General features: G+C 49.7%; 1 protein-coding gene across 32 annotated transcripts in view; it reads right to left on the bottom strand.

Annotated features, from left to right (window-relative positions):
• The window catches only part of MUC19 (mucin 19, oligomeric), a 137,753-nt gene that overhangs the window by 7,065 nt on the left and 111,780 nt on the right, over window positions 1-18,908 (bottom strand). For 31 of the 32 annotated variants that reach the window (XM_077170533.1, XM_077170552.1, XM_077170554.1 and 28 more), the window contains 7 exons: window positions 18,267-18,488; window positions 17,373-17,594; window positions 15,585-16,700; window positions 7,779-14,912; window positions 3,224-3,256; window positions 2,756-2,800; window positions 1,414-1,467 (listed from right to left, as the gene is read on the bottom strand). In XM_077170533.1, the coding sequence (XP_077026648.1) occupies window positions 1,414-1,467; window positions 2,756-2,800; window positions 3,224-3,256; window positions 7,779-14,912; window positions 15,585-16,700; window positions 17,373-17,594; window positions 18,267-18,488 (8,826 nt within the window). The remainder of the gene's footprint in view (window positions 1-1,413; window positions 1,468-2,755; window positions 2,801-3,223; window positions 3,257-7,778; window positions 14,913-15,584; window positions 16,701-17,372; window positions 17,595-18,266; window positions 18,489-18,908) is intronic. The other variant, XM_077170561.1, reaches the window with a different exon arrangement.

Raw genomic sequence — 18,908 nt, 5'->3', positions numbered from 1 at the left:
TACTGTCTGAGAGTAAGCTAATCCCTAATTAAGAATGCTCTGCTGATTAGCAGAAACCAGCAACTGGAGAGAGAAGTGAACTTGTAGTTACAAATACAACAGAAAATCTCTCACCAAAATTCCATGAGGAAATCTACTGTTCACTGGGGAGATTTCTAAGAAGAACCATAAAGAAGAGTTCCTAATCTCCACATTACTGTCAAAGAAAGTATTTCTCTAACAAAGATCTGATCATATAACACTTTGATAAAATACTTAAGTGGGTCCCATTTACTGTGCAAATAAAGTCTCATTTAATTTGAAGATAAGATGTGTGTCAGACTGAATTATGTACCCCAACAAACACATGTTCTTAATCTCAATCCACATTCCTGTGGGTGTGTGAACCTGTTGTAAATTGGACCTCTTAAAGATTTTATTTTTAGTTAAGATGTGGTCAAATAAAGCAAATAAAGTGATTCTTAATCCTAGTTATAAAGAGAACCTGAAGTCTCAGAAGCTAGAAAGGAGAGGATATCACCATGAGACAGAAGGCAGAAATACAAGTCAAAGAACCCAGAGCATTTAAGGAAGCCAGCTCTAGAACACTATTAGATTCTCAGGACAAAGCCATCTTTGCCAGGATCTTGATTTGGGGCTTCTTTTGACCTCAAAACCATGAGCCAATAAATTCCTGTTATTTAAGTCAAGCCAATTTGTGGTATTTGTGGTAGCAGCTCAGGCAAATGTCCTTCATGAATTTTCCTCTACACACCTTTCCAACCTCATTTCCTCCCTGACCCTGGTACGGTCAATGTCAATATCTGATTCCTGAACTCACCCATATGATCTCATGTGTTTCTTTTCTAAGGAGTTTGGCAGGAATTCACTTACTACCCCAGCCAATATTAAATTCAATCATTCCCCTGATGATGCCTTCACTCAACATTGCCAACTAGTAAAAATTAACACTCTACTCTTACCCCATCCCCTGGGACTTCAGCTGTACCTGTTTTTAGATTAGCATGAAATACATTGTAGTGATTGTACCTCTGCCTTATGGATCTCTCCACTAGAAGATAAAATCATTAGATGGCAAAGGCTGTGTCTTACTGATGTTTATTCCCTCGGTGTTTGCTACAGGATCTAGCAGATGCAGGGTGTTAAAAAATAAGATTTGAATAAGAAACAAATAAATTAAGATTTCTCTAATACTGACCTGTCTCATTTTTAGTTTCTTGATCACTTGTTCCTACTACAGTGGTTTCTAAGGGAGACTAAAAGGATGGGTATTGTATTTTATGTCTTAGAATAATATGTGTGCATATCAAATCTGTGCATCTATGCATATGTAATTGCACAAATTCATGCACAAGGAAAGTTTCATGTGGAATAGATAATTCAATCCAGTTCATTTGGGTCATTTTATTTTACCTGGGTGGTAGAACTTTTGGCTTGTCGTGACTCCAGTTGACACTGATGTGGAGCCTGCAATAAGAAGTGGAAAAATTTCAGGAGTAGCATACTTCATAACCCCATTCTCAGAGATCTCAAACTGCATGATTAAATCTTAAGAAAGGGGACTCTATTGGAAACTGAACCAAAAAAAATCCCACAGAGGAAAGGTATCATTAGTTAAACTTCAAAGTTGGGTTCCAAATGTAAATTTAAGACCATCTTTATGGCCTCTCCTGCTTCTTTTTCACCATCCTTGCTCCCCCACACTCAATTTCTTATGTTTAATCAAGTATAATCAAAGCTTCAAATGACCCTTGATGTTTTGATTTCCAGTGTTTGCTTGCACTTTACTCTCAGATTTTTTATTTTTACTCCTGTGGAAGTGTAGTTGCTAAAGGAGGAATAAAAATGTTGAGTGCAGGAGACTAGAGAAGCTGGAGGGTAACTGCATAAACTGTCTTATCTTCTGAGATGCAGTCAAGCAATGTTCATTTATTATTATTTGACTTGTGGCAGAAATTCTAGGAATGGTGGTTATTTCAGATGTTTCCTTGGAGATAGCTAAGTAAGTATAGAATGAGCGATGAATCTTTTCTGGTCTCAGAAGAGCATGTCCTAAGATACCTCCACAATGAACAACAGTCTCAAGGCACCTAGAGTGTGCTAATACATATCCTAAAGCTAGTTCAATTCCCTCTTTCTCCACCACTAAAACATTAAAAGATCCTTGTCTTAGCAACTCCTTGCTTACAGAGGTGAACTAATATTTTCCTATGACCTTGATAAAAAACTCACCTTTGGATCCCCTTCTCTAAGTGACAAAATCTTGTCTCACATTTAGCAGTTTTACTTTCTGTAACTTCATCTCCTGATTTTTCTTTAAATTTTGGGGAAAGAGGTATTATTTTAAAAATTAAAAGAAAATGAGAAAATATCTGCAGGAGTTTGATACTCCAGTGGTGCTTGAAGTAGAGTGAGAGAGGAAGAAAGAGAGAGAGGGAGAAAAAGAGGAGGAGGGATAGAGAGCACCTTAGAGGTCTCTTTATTCTGAATATTGATAAATATCAGGGAGATAGTTACATGTTTTTCATGCTCAACTGTTTACCAGAGACTTGGTTCCCTGGTACAGTGGTCCTAGCTTCTGAAAAGGAGAAAAGAAAGATAAAATATTCTATTGTCTGTAAGCATGGATTTGGGTAAAGCACTCACATTCTGAAATTTGGGGGATCAGAAAAAGATTTACATAATACAGAAATCACCCTGGATTTATTTCAGCTAACTTGATACTATAAGGAATTCATGGACTGTTAATTTTTACCTGGAACTGTTTTGGCTCCAGTTACTCCTGAGAAAGTTGTGGCCTCTGAGAAAAAGAGAAAAGCAAAAGCAATTAGGAAATACATTTTATGAATCTGAGAAAAAAAGTAGCAGGTTCACCAGGGGACACATCTTATTGAGGAGCCCTGCATGGGCAGTGGTCCTTTCTAGCTTGTTGATTTGCCTGAGGTGGAGCTCCCAGGGGCTACTCTGGTAGTGCCTGAGGTGGGGAGCAAAAGAAAAAGATCAACATGGTGACACCTTCATGATGCTTAGAAGAATGTGATCCACAACATGCCTATCACTGGCTTTGAAGCAGAAAAGGATACTTCCTGGACCTGTAATTAACAGAAGGAAAGACATTTTCCATGTGTACTATATGTCTTCACAAGGCCAAGATTTTAATGAAATGGCTAATACCCTAATCCTGGTGATTTATTTTGCCCAAGACTGAAAGTCCCATGCTTACCTGTCACACTTCCTGGTGCTCCAGTGGTGACTCCTAATGAAAAGAAAATGAAAAAAAGAAAACAAAAGTACATAAAAAAAACAAAAATGAAGATTTTTTTATCATTTAATACTAAGTCAGAAAAGACTCCATTTTGACGATAAAAGTAATTTAAACTTTTATACACTAGTTTTACTGTTTAAAAAGTGGGGATAAAAAATTTTAACTTACATGGTTCTTAATTGGTCCTTGGCTACTCCTTAATTGGAATAAGATAAGTAAACTGCTTAACAAAAATATGTATAATAAGGAAATTAAAAATAATGGATTCGTTATTTATTCTTTTAAATATTGGAATGTTTATGTGCAAGAATTTTGTCAGAAGCTCCCAGGTTGGAACTTAGAACTAGAACTGATACAATTCAAATGTTAATTCTTTACCCATAATGAGAAGGAAATGGCCTGGGATGGAGATAAAGGAACTATGTATTTCCTTATGACGCCGATAAGCTTTTCAAAGGTTTCTAATTAGAAGTTAATCCACATGTGTTCTCCATTCAGCATTTCCATCCCAAAGAAAATGTGGTAACAAAAATGTCAGCAACTGAGTCTCTTCCTAATGAGAAGAAAGAAGCTCTCAATCCTAAGTGATTGTCGGTACCTTAGCTCCATTATCTAAGTCTCCTTTAAAGAGAGGAAAGGAAGATAATGAATTTGAGTTTCTGAACTTTAATTATTAGGTAATGGATATGTTTCCCTTTTAGTATATAGTAAGAGGGAAAGAAGCTTTAAATCACTCTTCCCTCTAGTATTCTGGAGATACTTAAAGGAGAGAATAGAGAGGATCATGGTTTTAATCTTTAGAAGTACTACTAATAGGTATAACTTCGAATATTTCTCTGCCAGGTGCCTTCATGGAGCTTTCCTTATAGAATAGGGAGATAAAAAAATATGCAACATAATAAACACTAATTATAAGTAAATTAATGGAATGAGAAAGAGTTAAACTATGGAGGAAAAAAAGGTAGGGATTGACAAGGAGATTGGAGGTACTAATGGTTGAGAAGTAAGATATTCTCATTAATTTGTTCACAAAAATGAATTTATATACAGTGTAGTGAGGATAGCTTTCTGAGACAAGACAATGAACCCCCATGCAAAATGATATGAAACTATGTAACTCTAGGGAAAATGAAAGCTCATCCCTCACACCAGTTCACACCTATGGCAGATGGTTCCGGTGATATGGTTCCTCCAAATGATGTTCCAATGGACCATGCTTCTCTAGTTGATCACATTGAAGTCCATGTTCTTCCACTTGATGAATGAGTTCCCCCTGGCCTCTCCAACTGATAGTACAGTTGTCCTTATCTCTCGAATTAATGGCTGTGTTATCTGGTCTGTACCAACTGTGGTGCCAGTACTCCCTGCATCTCCAAATGATGGTGCAGTTCTGCCAAATGTTTGGGCTGGAGTTCCAGTTCTAACAGTTTCTACAGCTAATGGCCTGTATGTGATTGTGCTTCCAGATGAAGCTTCAGCAGGTACTCTCTTTCCAGCTGATGGCCTGGTTGTGCTTGCTACTACAGCTGAAGTAGCCTGTGTGCCAATTTTGCCGAGGATGTTCCATTTGACTCGCTACTTTCAGCTAATGTTCCAGATGTCCCTGTTACTCCAGATGATAGTGCAGAAGTTCTTATTACTCCAGCTGATTGTCCTGGTGGCATTGTTCCATCTAATGACATTTCAGTGGACTCTGATTCTCCAGATGATGATTCACTGGGAAATGTCATTCCATGTCTTCATTGTGCAGTCGATGTTCTTCTACTTGATGATCAGATCCTCCCTAGATCAGCAGCTGATCATCGAATTTTTCTCAGCACTCCATCTGAAGGTATACTTGTCCTAGCTGCAGTGCCTGATGTGCCATTTGTTTCCAAATGAGTCTGTATTTGGCCTGGCCGCTACAGATGGAGTTCCATTTGTGCCTGTTTCTACAGCTGATGGAGAGAAAGTGATTGTTCCTGCAGGAGGAATTTCAGTTACCCCTTTCTCTCCAGGTAATGGTCTAGTTGTCCCTGCCACAACAGCTGAAGAAGACTGTGCCCCAAATTCAGCAGGGGATGTTCTAATTGGCCATGCACTTTTAACTATCATCCCAGTCTCCCTATTCCTCCAGATGATGGTGGCCATGGTTCCTACACCCCCAGCTGATTCTCCTAGAAGCACTGTTCCACTTAATGATGTTTCAGTGGACTCTGATTCACAAGATGATGATTCAATGGACAGTGTTGTTCCAGGTCTTCATCCCACACTCCATGTTTTTTGACTTGATGAATGAGTTCTCACCAATTCAGCTGATCCTCCAGTTGTCTTCATTTCTCTGTCTAAAGTTCCAGTTGTCCCAGCTACTTCAGCCAGTGTTCCAGTTGTCCCTGATACTACACTGATGGGATGGGTGTGCTTATCCCTCCAACTGCAGCTATAGTTGGCCCTACCTCTCCAGCTGATAGTCTAGTTGTTCCTGCTGCAGCAAATGAAGAAGCCTGTGCCCCGAATTCAGCAGGGTATGTTCTACTTGGTCAGGCACTTTCACCTACTATTCCAGTTGTCCCTGTTCCTCTAGATGATGGTGCCTTGGTTCCTACACTTCCAGGTGATTGTCCTGGAGATGTTGTTTCATTTAATGACATTTGAGTGGATTCTGATTCTCCCAATGATGATTCACTGGACAGTGTAGTTATGGGTCTTCCTAGTACAGTGGAAGTTCTTTTTAATGAATGAATTCTCACCGACTCAGGAACTGAATGTTGAGTTGTCCTCAGCTCTCTATCTGAAGATCTAGTTTTCCCAGTTGCAGCAGCCTGAGGGCCTGTTGTCCCTGCAGCTCCAAATGTTGGTGTACCTATCCCACCCACTACAGGTTGTGCTCCAGTTGTACAGCTCATGGCTGAGAAGCAACTGTTACTGCAGACGGAGTTTCAGTTGGCCCTTTCCTTTCACTTGATGTTCTAGTTGGCCATGCTGCTTCAGCTAGTATTCCAGTTGTCCCTGTTTCTCCAGCTGATAGTCCAGGTGTGCTCATTCCTCCACCTTCAATTCCACTTGGGCCTAATTTTCCACCTGATGGTATAGTTGTCCCTGCTACTGTAATTGAAGTAGCCAGAGCCCCAGATTTGCCAAGGAACGTTCCATTTGACTGTGCACTTTCAGCAACCATTACAATCGTCACTGTTCCTCCAGATGACGGTGCTTTAGTTCCTACACTTCCAGTTGATTGTCATGGAGGCACTGTTCCATCTAATGAAGTTTCAGCAGACACTGATTCTCTGGACATTGTTGATCCCGGTCTTCATTGTGAAGTTCATGTTCTTCAATTTGATGAATGACTTCATCATGATGTCTCAGTGGGTTCTGATTCTTCAGATGATGATTCAATAGACAGTGTTGTTCCTGGCCTTCATCATGCAGTCCATGTTCTTTGACTTGATGAATGGGTTCTCCCTGGGTGGGGAATTGATCCTGCAGTACTCTTGATTTCCCCATTTGAAGGTTTAGTTATCCCTGCTGCTTCAGGCAGTCTTCCAGTAGTACCTGGTTCTACAACTGATAGGCCAGATTTGCTTCTTTCTCCAACTGCAGATCGACTTCCCCTATCTCTCCAGGTGATGGTTTATTTGACTGTGCTGCTGCAGCTGAAGTAGACGGTACTCCAAATTCAGCAAGAGATGTCTAACTTGGCTGTTCACTTTCAGCTATTATTCCAGTCACGACTGTTCCTCCAGATGACATTGCCATGGTTCCTAAAGCTCCAGCTGATTGTCCTAGGTGTGTTATTCCATCTAATAACATTGCAGTGGATTCTGGTACTCCAGATGATGATTCACTGGACAGTGTAGTTTCAGGACTTCCTAATGCAGTAGAAGTCCCTCAATTTGATGAACGGGTTTTCCCCAGTTTGGGAGCTGATCCTCCAGTAGTCCTTATTTGCCCATCTGATGGTCCAGTAGTCCCTGCTGCTTCAGCCGGTTTGCACTTATCCATGCTGAACCAGGTGTACTACTTCCTCTGACTTCAACTTCAGCTGACCCTATTTCTCCAACAGACAATCTAGTTGACCCTGTTAGAAAAGCTGAAGTGGCCAGTGCAGTGAATTCCATGGTGGATGTTCCATTTGGTATTACATGTTCAGCAACTATTCCAGTCATCCCTGTTCTTCCAGATGATGGTGTCCGGTACGTTCACCTCCAGCTGATTGTCTTGGGGGCACACTTGCACCTAATGACATTACATTGCACTCTGACTCTCCAATGATGAGGCAGGGGACAATGTAATCACAGGACTTTCTAATGCAATGGAAGATCTTAGACTAGAAAAATGACTTCTCCCCAAGTCTACAGCCCTTTGTCATCTAGCTTTTCACAGCTCTCCATCTAAAGGGATAATTATGCCAACTGCAGGAGCCTGTGCACCCATTAACCCAACATCTCCTAATTTTCTGTATTTATCCCACGTCATACATATGGGGTTCCAGTTCTACCTGTTTCTAGAGCAGAAGGCCGAGAAGGAGTATTACCTGCAGGTAGAGATTCAGTGAGCCTTTCCTCTCCAGCTGAGGGTCCAGTTGTCTCCGCAGCACCGGGTGAAGTGGGTAGTGCTCCGACTTCAGCAGGGGATGTTCCACCTGGCACTGCACTTTCAACAGCGGTTACAGTTGTCTCGGAACCTTCTCGTTCGGCTTCAGCTGCTGTTCCGACGGTCCCTGTTTCTACACCAGATGGAGCAGGTGTGCTCCTTCCTCCAGATGCTGCTTCAGTTGGTCCTGTCTCTCCAGCAGAAGGTCCAGTTGTCTCTGCATCGCCGGCCGAAGGGGGCAGTGCCCCGAATTCAGCAGGGGATGTTCCACCTGGCACTGCACTTTCAACAGCAGTTCCAGTAGTCCCTGTTCCTGGAGATGATGGTGCCGTGGTTGCTTTACCTCCTGCTGATTGTGCTGGAGGCAGGGTTCCATCCACTGATGTTTCAGTGGACTCTGATTCTCCAGAGGATGATTCACTGGACAATGTAGTTCCTGTTCTTCCTAACGCACTGGAAGTCCTTCGACTTGATGGACGAGTTCTCATGGGCTCAGCAGCAGTAGGCCCCGCTGTCCTAAGTTCTCCACCTGATGGTCCAGTTGTCCCTGCTGCTTCAGCTGGTGTTCCGCTTGTCCCCGTTTCTACACCCGAGGGAGCAGGTGTGATGCTTCCTACAGATGGGGCTTCAGTTGGTCCTGTCTCTCCAGCTGAGGGTCCAGTGGTTTCTGCAGCACCAGCTGAAGTGGGCAGTGCCCCGACTTCAGCAGGGGATGTTGCACCTGGCACTGCACTTTCAACAGTGGTTCCAGTTGTCTTGGAACCTTCTGGTTCTGCTTCAGCTGGTGTTCCGACTGTCCCTGTTTGTACACCAGATGGAGCAGGTGTGCTCCTTCCTCCAGATGCCACTTCAGTTGGTCCTGACTCTCCAGCAGAAGGTCCAGTTGTCTCTGCAGCACGGGCCGATGTGGGCAGTGCCCCGACTTCAGCAGGGGATGTTCCACCTGGCACTGCACTTTCAACAGCAGTTCCAGTTGTCTCGGAACCTTCAGGTTCTGCTTCAGCTGGTGTTCCGACTGTCCCTGTTGCTACACCAGATGGAGCAGGTGTGCGACTTCCTACAGATGGGGTTTCACTTGGTCCTGTCTCTCCAGCAGAAGGTCCAGTTGTCTCTGCAGCACCGGCCGATGTGGGCAGTGCCCCAACTTCAGCAGGGGATGTTCCACCTGGCACTGCACTTTCAACAGCGGTTCCAGTTGTCTTGGAACCTTCTGGTTCTGCTTCAGCTGGTGTACCGACGGTCCCTGTTTCTACACCAGATGGAGCAGGTGTGCTTCCTCTTCCAGTTGCCACTTCAGGTGGTCCTGTCTCTCCAGCAGAAGGTCCAGTTGTCTCTGCAGCACTGGCCGAAGTGGGCAGTGCCCCAACTTCAGCAGGAGATGTTCCACCTGGCACTGCACTTTCAACAGCAGTTCCAGTTGTCCCTGTTCCTGGAGATGATGGTGCCGTCGTTGCTTTACCTCCTGCTGATTGTGCTGGAGGCAGGGTTCCATCCACTGATGTTTCAGTGGACTCTGATTCTCCGGAGGATGATTCACTGGACAATGTAGTTCCTGTTCTTCCTAACGCACTGGAAGTCCTTCGACTTGATTGACGAGTTCTCACGGGCTCAGCAGCAGTAGGCCCCGCTGTCCTAAGTTCTCCACCTGATGGTCCAGTTGTCCCTGCTGCTTCAGGTGGTGTTCCGCTTGTCCCCGTTTCTACACCCGAGGGAGCAGGTGTGCTGCTTCCTACAGATGGGGCTTCAGTTGGTCCTGTCTCTCCAGCTGAGGGTCCAGTGGTTTCTGCAGCACCAGCTGAAGTGGGCAGTGCCCCGACTTCAGCAGGGGATGTTGCACCTGGCACTGCACTTTCAACAGTGGTTCCAGTTGTCTCGGAACCTTCTGGTTCTGCTTCAGCTGGTGTTCCGACTGTCCCTGTTTCTACACCAGATGGAGCAGGTGTGCTCCTGCCTACAGATGACGCTTCAGTTGGTCCAGTCTCTCCAGCAGAAGGTCCAGTTGTCTCTGCAGCACGGGCCGATGTGGGCAGTGCCCCGACTTCAGCAGGGGATGTTCCACCTGGCACTGCACTTTCAACAGCAGTTCCAGTTGTCTCGGAACCTTCAGGTTCTGCTTCAGCTGGTGTTCCGACTGTCCCTGTTGCTACACCAGATGGAGCAGGTGTGCGACTTCCTACAGATGGGGTTTCACTTGGTCCTGTCTCTCCAGCAGAAGGTCCAGTTGTCTCTGCAGCACCGGCCGATGTGGGCAGTGCCCCGACTTCAGCAGGGGATGTTCCACCTGGCACTGCACTTTCAACAGCGGTTCCAGTTGTCTTGGAACCTTCTGGTTCTGCTTCAGCTGGTGTTCCGACGGTCCCTGTTTCTACACCAGATGGAGCAGGTGTGCTTCCTCCTCCAGTTGCCGCGTCAGTTGGTCCTGTCTCTCCAGCAGAAGGTCCAGTTGTCTCTGCAGCACTGGCTGAAGTGGGCAGTGCCCCGAATTCAGCAGGGGATGTTCCACCTGGCACTGCACTTTCAACAGCAGTTCCAGTTGTCCCTGTTCCTGGAGATGATGGTGCCGTCGTTGCTTTACCTCCTGCTGATTGTGCTGGAGGCAGGGTTCCATCCACTGATGTTTCAGTGGACTCTGATTCTCCGGAGGATGATTCACTGGACAATGTAGTTCCTGTTCTTCCTAACGCACTGGAAGTCCTTCGACTTGATTGACGAGTTCTCACGGGCTCAGCAGCAGTAGGCCCCGCTGTCCTAAGTTCTCCACCTGATGGTCCAGTTGTCCCTGCTGCTTCAGGTGGTGTTCCGCTTGTCCCCGTTTCTACACCCGAGGGAGCAGGTGTGCTGCTTCCTACAGATGGGGCTTCAGTTGGTCCTGTCTCTCCAGCTGAGGGTCCAGTGGTTTCTGCAGCACCAGCTGAAGTGGGCAGTGCCCCGACTTCAGCAGGGGATGTTGCACCTGGCACTGCACTTTCAACAGTGGTTCCAGTTGTCTCGGAACCTTCTGGTTCTGCTTCAGCTGGTGTTCCGACTGTCCCTGTTTCTACACCAGATGGAGCAGGTGTGCTCCTGCCTACAGATGACGCTTCAGTTGGTCCAGTCTCTCCAGCAGAAGGTCCAGTTGTCTCTGCAGCGCCGGCCGAAGTGGGCAGTGCCCCGACTTCAGCAGGGGATGTCCCACCTGGCACTGCACTTTCAACAGCGGTTCCAGTTGTCTTGGAACCTTCTGGTTCTGCTTCAGCTGGTGTTCCGACGGTCCCTGTTTCTACACCAGATGGAGCAGGTGTGCTTCCTCCTCCAGTTGCCGCGTCAGTTGGTCCTGTCTCTCCAGCAGAAGGTCCAGTTGTCTCTGCAGCACTGGCTGAAGTGGGCAGTGCCCCGAATTCAGCAGGGGATGTTCCACCTGGCACTGCACTTTCAACAGCAGTTCCAGTTGTCCCTGTTCCTGGAGATGATGGTGCCGTCGTTGCTTTACCTCCTGCTGATTGTGCTGGAGGCAGGGTTCCATCCACTGATGTTTCAGTGGACTCTGATTCTCCGGAGGATGATTCACTAGACAATGTAGTTCCTGTTCTTCCTAACGCACTGGAAGTCCTTCGACTTGATTGACGAGTTCTCACGGGCTCAGCAGCAGTAGGCCCCGCTGTCCTAAGTTCTCCACCTGATGGTCCAGTTGTCCCTGCTGCTTCAGGTGGTGTTCCGCTTGTCCCCGTGTCTACACCCGAGGGAGCAGGTGTGCTGCTTCCTACAGATGGGGCTTCAGTTGGTCCTGTCTCTCCAGCTGAGGGTCCAGTGGTTTCTGCAGCACCAGCTGAAGTGGGCAGTGCCCCGACTACAGCAGGGGATGTTGCACCTGGCACTGCACTTTCAACAGTGGTTCCAGTTGTCTCGGAACCTTCTGGTTCTGCTTCAGCTGGTGTTCCGACTGTCCCTGTTTCTACACCAGATGGAGCAGGTGTGCTCCTGCCTACAGATGACGCTTCAGTTGGTCCAGTCTCTCCAGCAGAAGGTCCAGTTGTCTCTGCAGCGCCGGCCGAAGTGGGCAGTGCCCCGACTTCAGCAGGGGATGTTCCACCTGGCACTGCACTTTCAACAGCGGTTCCAGTTGTCTTGGAACCTTCTGGTTCTGCTTCAGCTGGTGTTCCGACGGTCCCTGTTTCTACACCAGATGGAACAGGTGTGCTTCCTCCTCCAGTTGCCGCGTCAGTTGGTCCTGTCTCTCCAGCAGAAGGTCCAGTTGTCTCTGCAGCGCTGGCTGAAGTGGGCAGTGCCCCGAATTCAGCAGGGGATGTTCCACCTGGCACTGCACTTTCAACAGCAGTTCCAGTTGTCCCTGTTCCTGGAGATGATGGTGCCGTCGTTGCTTTACCTCCTGCTGATTGTGCTGGAGGCAGGGTTCCATCCACTGATGTTTCAGTGGACTCTGATTCTCCGGAGGATGATTCACTGGACAATGTTGTTCCTGTTCTTCCTAGCGCACTGGAACTCCTTCGACTTGATTGACGAGTTCTCACAGGCTCAGCAGCAGTAGGCCCCGCTGTCCTAAGTTCTCCACCTGATGGTCCAGTTGTCCCTGCTGCTTCAGGTGGTGTTCCGCTTGTCCCCGTTTCTACACCCGAGGGAGCAGGTGTGCTGCTTCCTACAGATGGGGCTTCAGTTGGTCCTGTCTCTCCAGCTGAGGGTCCAGTGGTTTCTGCAGCACCAGCTGAAGTGGGCAGTGCCCCGACTTCAGCAGGGGATGTTGCACCTGGCACTGCACTTTCAACAGTGGTTCCAGTTGTCTCGGAACCTTCTGGTTCTGCTTCAGCTGGTGTTCCGACTGTCCCTGTTTCTACACCAGATGGAGCAGGTGTGCTCCTGCCTACAGATGACGCTTCAGTTGGTCCAGTCTCTCCAGCAGAAGGTCCAGTTGTCTCTGCAGCGCCGGCCGAAGTGGGCAGTGCCCCGACTTCAGCAGGGGATGTCCCACCTGGCACTGCACTTTCAACAGCGGTTCCAGTTGTCTTGGAACCTTCTGGTTCTGCTTCAGCTGGTGTTCCGACGGTCCCTGTTTCTACACCAGATGGAGCAGGTGTGCTTCCTCCTCCAGTTGCCGCGTCAGTTGGTCCTGTCTCTCCAGCAGAAGGTCCAGTTGTCTCTGCAGCACTGGCTGAAGTGGGCAGTGCCCCGAATTCAGCAGGGGATGTTCCACCTGGCACTGCACTTTCAACAGCAGTTCCAGTTGTCCCTGTTCCTGGAGATGATGGTGCCGTCGTTGCTTTACCTCCTGCTGATTGTGCTGGAGGCAGGGTTCCATCCACTGATGTTTCAGTGGACTCTGATTCTCCGGAGGATGATTCACTAGACAATGTAGTTCCTGTTCTTCCTAACGCACTGGAAGTCCTTCGACTTGATTGACGAGTTCTCACGGGCTCAGCAGCAGTAGGCCCCGCTGTCCTAAGTTCTCCACCTGATGGTCCAGTTGTCCCTGCTGCTTCAGGTGGTGTTCCGCTTGTCCCCGTTTCTACACCCGAGGGAGCAGGTGTGCTGCTTCCTACAGATGGGGCTTCAGTTGGTCCTGTCTCTCCAGCTGAGGGTCCAGTGGTTTCTGCAGCACCAGCTGAAGTGGGCAGTGCCCCGACTACAGCAGGGGATGTTGCACCTGGCACTGCACTTTCAACAGTGGTTCCAGTTGTCTTGGAACCTTCTGGTTCTGCTTCAGCTGGTGTTCCGACTGTCCCTGTTTCTACACCAGATGGAGCAGGTGTGCTCCTGCCTACAGATGACGCTTCAGTTGGTCCAGTCTCTCCAGCAGAAGGTCCAGTTGTCTCTGCAGCGCCGGCCGAAGTGGGCAGTGCCCCGACTTCAGCAGGGGATGTTCCACCTGGGACTGCACTTTCAACAGCGGTTCCAGTTGTCTTGGAACCTTCTCGTTCTGCTTCAGCTGGTGTTCCGACGGTCCCTGTTTCTACACCAGATGGAGCAGGTGTGCTTCCTCCTCCAGTTGCCGCGTCAGTTGGTCCTGTCTCTCCAGCAGAAGGTCCAGTTGTCTCTGCAGCACTGGCTGAAGTGGGCAGTGCCCCGAATTCAGCAGGGGATGTTCCACCTGGCACTGCACTTTCAACAGCAGTTCCAGTTGTCCCTGTTCCTGGAGATGATGGTGCCGTCGTTGCTTTACCTCCTGCTGATTGTGCTGGAGGCAGGGTTCCATCCACTGATGTTTCAGTGGACTCTGATTCTCCGGAGGATGATTCACTGGACAATGTAGTTCCTGTTCTTCCTAACGCACTGGAAGTCCTTCGACTTGATTGACGAGTTCTCACGGGCTCAGCAGCAGTAGGCCCCGCTGTCCTAAGTTCTCCACCTGATGGTCCAGTTGTCCCTGCTGCTTCAGGTGGTGTTCCGCTTGTCCCCGTTTCTACACCCGAGGGAGCAGGTGTGCTGCTTCCAACAGATGGGGCTTCAGTTGGTCCTGTCTCTCCAGCTGAGGGTCCAGTGGTTTCTGCAGCACCAGCTGAAGTGGGCAGTGCCCCGACTTCAGCAGGGGATGTTGCACCTGGCACTGCACTTTCAACAGTGGTTCCAGTTGTCTCGGAACCTTCTGGTTCTGCTTCAGCTGGTGTTCCGACTGTCCCTGTTTCTACACCAGATGGAGCAGGTGTGCTCCTGCCTACAGATGACGCTTCAGTTGGTCCAGTCTCTCCAGCAGAAGGTCCAGTTGTCTCTGCAGCACGGGCCGATGTGGGCAGTGCCCCGACTTCAGCAGGGGATGTTCCACCTGGCACTGCACTTTCAACAGCAGTTCCAGTTGTCTCGGAACCTTCAGGTTCTGCTTCAGCTGGTGTTCCGACTGTCCCTGTTGCTACACCAGATGGAGCAGGTGTGCGACTTCCTACAGATGGGGTTTCACTTGGTCCTGTCTCTCCAGCAGAAGGTCCAGTTGTCTCTGCAGCACCGGCCGATGTGGGCAGTGCCCCGACTTCAGCAGGGGATGTTCCACCTGGCACTGCACTTTCAACAGCGGTTCCAGTTGTCTTGGAACCTTCTGGTTCTGCTTCAGCTGGTGTTCCGACGGTCCCTGTTTCTACACCAGATGGAGCAGGTGTGCTTCCTCCTCCAGTTGCCGCGTCAGTTGGTCCTGTCTCTCCAGCAGAAGGTCCAGTTGTCTCTGCAGCACTGGCTGAAGTGGGCAGTGCCCCGAATTCAGCAGGGGATGTTCCACCTGGCACTGCACTTTCAACAGCAGTTCCAGTTGTCCCTGTTCCTGGAGATGATGGTGCCGTCGTTGCTTTACCTCCTGCTGATTGTGCTGGAGGCAGGGTTCCATCCACTGATGTTTCAGTGGACTCTGATTCTCCGGAGGATGATTCACTGGACAATGTAGTTCCTGTTCTTCCTAACGCACTGGAAGTCCTTCGACTTGATTGACGAGTTCTCACGGGCTCAGCAGCAGTAGGCCCCGCTGTCCTAAGTTCTCCACCTGATGGTCCAGTTGTCCCTGCTGCTTCAGGTGGTGTTCCGCTTGTCCCCGTGTCTACACCCGAGGGAGCAGGTGTGCTGCTTCCTACAGATGGGGCTTCAGTTGGTCCTGTCTCTCCAGCTGAGGGTCCAGTGGTTTCTGCAGCACCAGCTGAAGTGGGCAGTGCCCCGACTTCAGCAGGGGATGTTGCACCTGGCACTGCACTTTCAACAGTGGTTCCAGTTGTCTCGGAACCTTCTGGTTCTGCTTCAGCTGGTGTTCCGACTGTCCCTGTTGCTACACCAGATGGAGCAGGTGTGCTCCTGCCTACAGATGACGCTTCAGTTGGTCCAGTCTCTCCAGCAGAAGGTCCAGTTGTCTCTGCAGCGCCGGCCGAAGTGGGCAGTGCCCCGACTTCAGCAGGGGATGTTCCACCTGGCACTGCACTTTCAACAGCGGTTCCAGTTGTCTTGGAACCTTCTGGTTCTGCTTCAGCTGGTGTTCCGACGGTCCCTGTTTCTACACCAGATGGAGCAGGTGTGCTTCCTCTTCCAGTTGCCGCGTCAGTTGGTCCTGTCTCTCCAGCAGAAGGTCCAGTTGTCTCTGCAGCACTGGCTGAAGTGGGCAGTGCCCCGAATTTAGCAGGGGATGTTCCACCTGGCACTGCACTTTCAACAGCAGTTCCAGTTGTCCCTGTTCCTGGAGATGATGGTGCCGTCGTTGCTTTACCTCCTGCTGATTGTGCTGGAGGCAGGGTTCCATCCACTGATGTTTCAGTGGACTCTGATTCTCCGGAGGATGATTCACTGGACAATGTTGTTCCTGTTCTTCCTAGCGCACTGGAACTCCTTCGACTTGATTGACGAGTTCTCACAGGCTCAGCAGCAGTAGGCCCCGCTGTCCTAAGTTCTCCACCTGATGGTCCAGTTGTCCCTGCTGCTTCAGGTGGTGTTCCGCTTGTCCCCGTTTCTACACCCGAGGGAGCAGGTGTGCTGCTTCCTACAGATGGGGCTTCAGTTGGTCCTGTCTCTCCAGCTGAGGGTCCAGTGGTTTCTGCAGCACCAGCTGAAGTGGGCAGTGCCCCGACTTCAGCAGGGGATGTTGCACCTGGCACTGCACTTTCAACAGTGGTTCCAGTTGTCTCGGAACCTTCTGGTTCTGCTTCAGCTGGTGTTCCGACTGTCCCTGTTTCTACACCAGATGGAGCAGGTGTGCTCCTGCCTACAGATGACGCTTCAGTTGGTCCAGTCTCTCCAGCAGAAGGTCCAGTTGTCTCTGCAGCGCCGGCCGAAGTGGGCAGTGCCCCGACTTCAGCAGGGGATGTTCCACCTGGCACTGCACTTTCAACAGCGGTTCCAGTTGTCTTGGAACCTTCTGGTTCTGCTTCAGCTGGTGTTCCGACGGTCCCTGTTTCTACACCAGATGGAGCAGGTGTGCTTCCTCCTCCAGTTGCCGCGTCAGTTGGTCCTGTCTCTCCAGCAGAAGGTCCAGTTGTCTCTGCAGCACTGGCTGAAGTGGGCAGTGCCCCGAATTCAGCAGGGGATGTTCCACCTGGCACTGCACTTTCAACAGCAGTTCCAGTTGTCCCTGTTCCTGGAGATGATGGTGCCGTCGTTGCTTTACCTCCTGCTGATTGTGCTGGAGGCAGGGTTCCATCCACTGATGTTTCAGTGGACTCTGATTCTCCGGAGGATGATTCACTGGACAATGTAGTTCCTGTTCTTCCTAACGCACTGGAAGTCCTTCGACTTGATTGACGAGTTCTCACGGGCTCAGCAGCAGTAGGCCCCGCTGTCCTAAGTTCTCCACCTGATGGTCCAGTTGTCCCTGCTGCTTCAGGTGGTGTTCCGCTTGTCCCCGTGTCTACACCCGAGGGAGCAGGTGTGCTGCTTCCTACAGATGGGGCTTCAGTTGGTCCTGTCTCTCCAGCTGAGGGTCCAGTGGTTTCTGCAGCACCAGCTGAAGTGGGCAGTGCCCCGACTTCAGCAGGGGATGTTGCACCTGGCACTGCACTTTCAACAGTGGTTCCAGTTGTCTCGGAACCTTCTGGTTCTGCTTCAGCTGGTGTTCCGACTGTCCCTGTTGCTACACCAGATGGAGCAGGTGTGCTCCTGCCTACAGATGACGCTTCAGTTGGTCCAGTCTCTCCAGCAGAAGGTCCAGTTGTCTCTGCAGCGCCGGCCGAAGTGGGCAGTGCCCCGACTTCAGCAGGGGATGTTCCACCTGGCACTGCACTTTCAACAGCGGTTCCAGTTATCTTGGAACCTTCTGGTTCTGCTTCAGCTGGTGTTCCGACGGTCCCTGTTTCTACACCAGATGGAGCAGGTGTGCTTCCTCCTCCAGTTGCCGCGTCAGTTGGTCCTGTCTCTCCAGCAGAAGGTCCAGTTGTCTCTGCAGCACTGGCTGAAGTGGGCAGTGCCCCGAATTCAGCAGGGGATGTTCCACCTGGCACTGCACTTTCAACAGCAGTTCCAGTTGTCCCTGTTCCTGGAGATGATGGTGCCGTCGTTGCTTTACCTCCTGCTGATTGTGCTGGAGGCAGGGTTCCATCCACTGATGTTTCAGTGGACTCTGATTCTCCGGAGGATGATTCACTGGACAATGTAGTTCCTGTTCTTCCTAACGCACTGGAAGTCCTTCGACTTGATTGACGAGTTCTCACGGGCTCAGCAGCAGTAGGCCCCGCTGTCCTAAGTTCTCCACCTGATGGTCCAGTTGTCCCTGCTGCTTCAGGTGGTGTTCCGCTTGTCCCCGTGTCTACACCCGAGGGAGCAGGTGTGCTGCTTCCTACAGATGGGGCTTCAGTTGGTCCTGTCTCTCCAGCTGAGGGTCCAGTGGTTTCTGCAGCACCAGCTGAAGTGGGCAGTGCCCCGACTTCAGCAGGGGATGTTGCACCTGGCACTGCACTTTCAACAGTGGTTCCAGTTGTCTCGGAACCTTCTGGTTCTGCTTCAGCTGGTGTTCCGACTGTCCCTGTTGCTACACCAGATGGAGCAGGTGTGCTCCTGCCTACAGATGACGCTTCAGTTGGTCCAGTCTCTCCAGCAGAAGGTCCAGTTGTCTCTGCAGCGCCGGCCGAAGTGGGCAGTGCCCCGACTTCAGCAGGGGATGTTCCACCTGGCACTGCACTTTCAACAGCGGTTCCAGTTGTCTTGGAACCTTCTGGTTCTGCTTCAGCTGGTGTTCCGACGGTCCCTGTTTCTACACCAGATGGAGCAGGTGTGCTTCCTCCTCCAGTTGCCGCGTCAGTTGGTCCTGTCTCTCCAGCAGAAGGTCCAGTTGTCTCTGCAGCGCTGGCTGAAGTGGGCAGTGCCCCGAATTCAGCAGGGGATGTTCCACCTGGCACTGCACTTTCAACAGCAGTTCCAGTTGTCCCTGTTCCTGGAGATGATGGTGCCGTCGTTGCTTTACCTCCTGCTGATTGTGCTGGAGGCAGGGTTCCATCCACTGATGTTTCAGTGGACTCTGATTCTCCGGAGGATGATTCACTGGACAATGTAGTTCCTGTTCTTCCTAACGCACTGGAAGTCCTTCGACTTGATTGACGAGTTCTCACGGGCTCAGCAGCAGTAGGCCCCGCTGTCCTAAGTTCTCCACCTGATGGTCCAGTTGTCCCTGCTGCTTCAGGTGGTGTTCCGC

This window comes from Tamandua tetradactyla, chromosome 7 (genome assembly GCF_023851605.1).
Source record: "Tamandua tetradactyla isolate mTamTet1 chromosome 7, mTamTet1.pri, whole genome shotgun sequence".
In the NCBI taxonomy this organism is placed as follows: domain Eukaryota; kingdom Metazoa; phylum Chordata; class Mammalia; order Pilosa; family Myrmecophagidae; genus Tamandua; species Tamandua tetradactyla.
The sequence above is the reverse complement of the archived record's forward strand: the minus strand, read 5'-3'. Positions and strand labels throughout refer to the sequence as shown.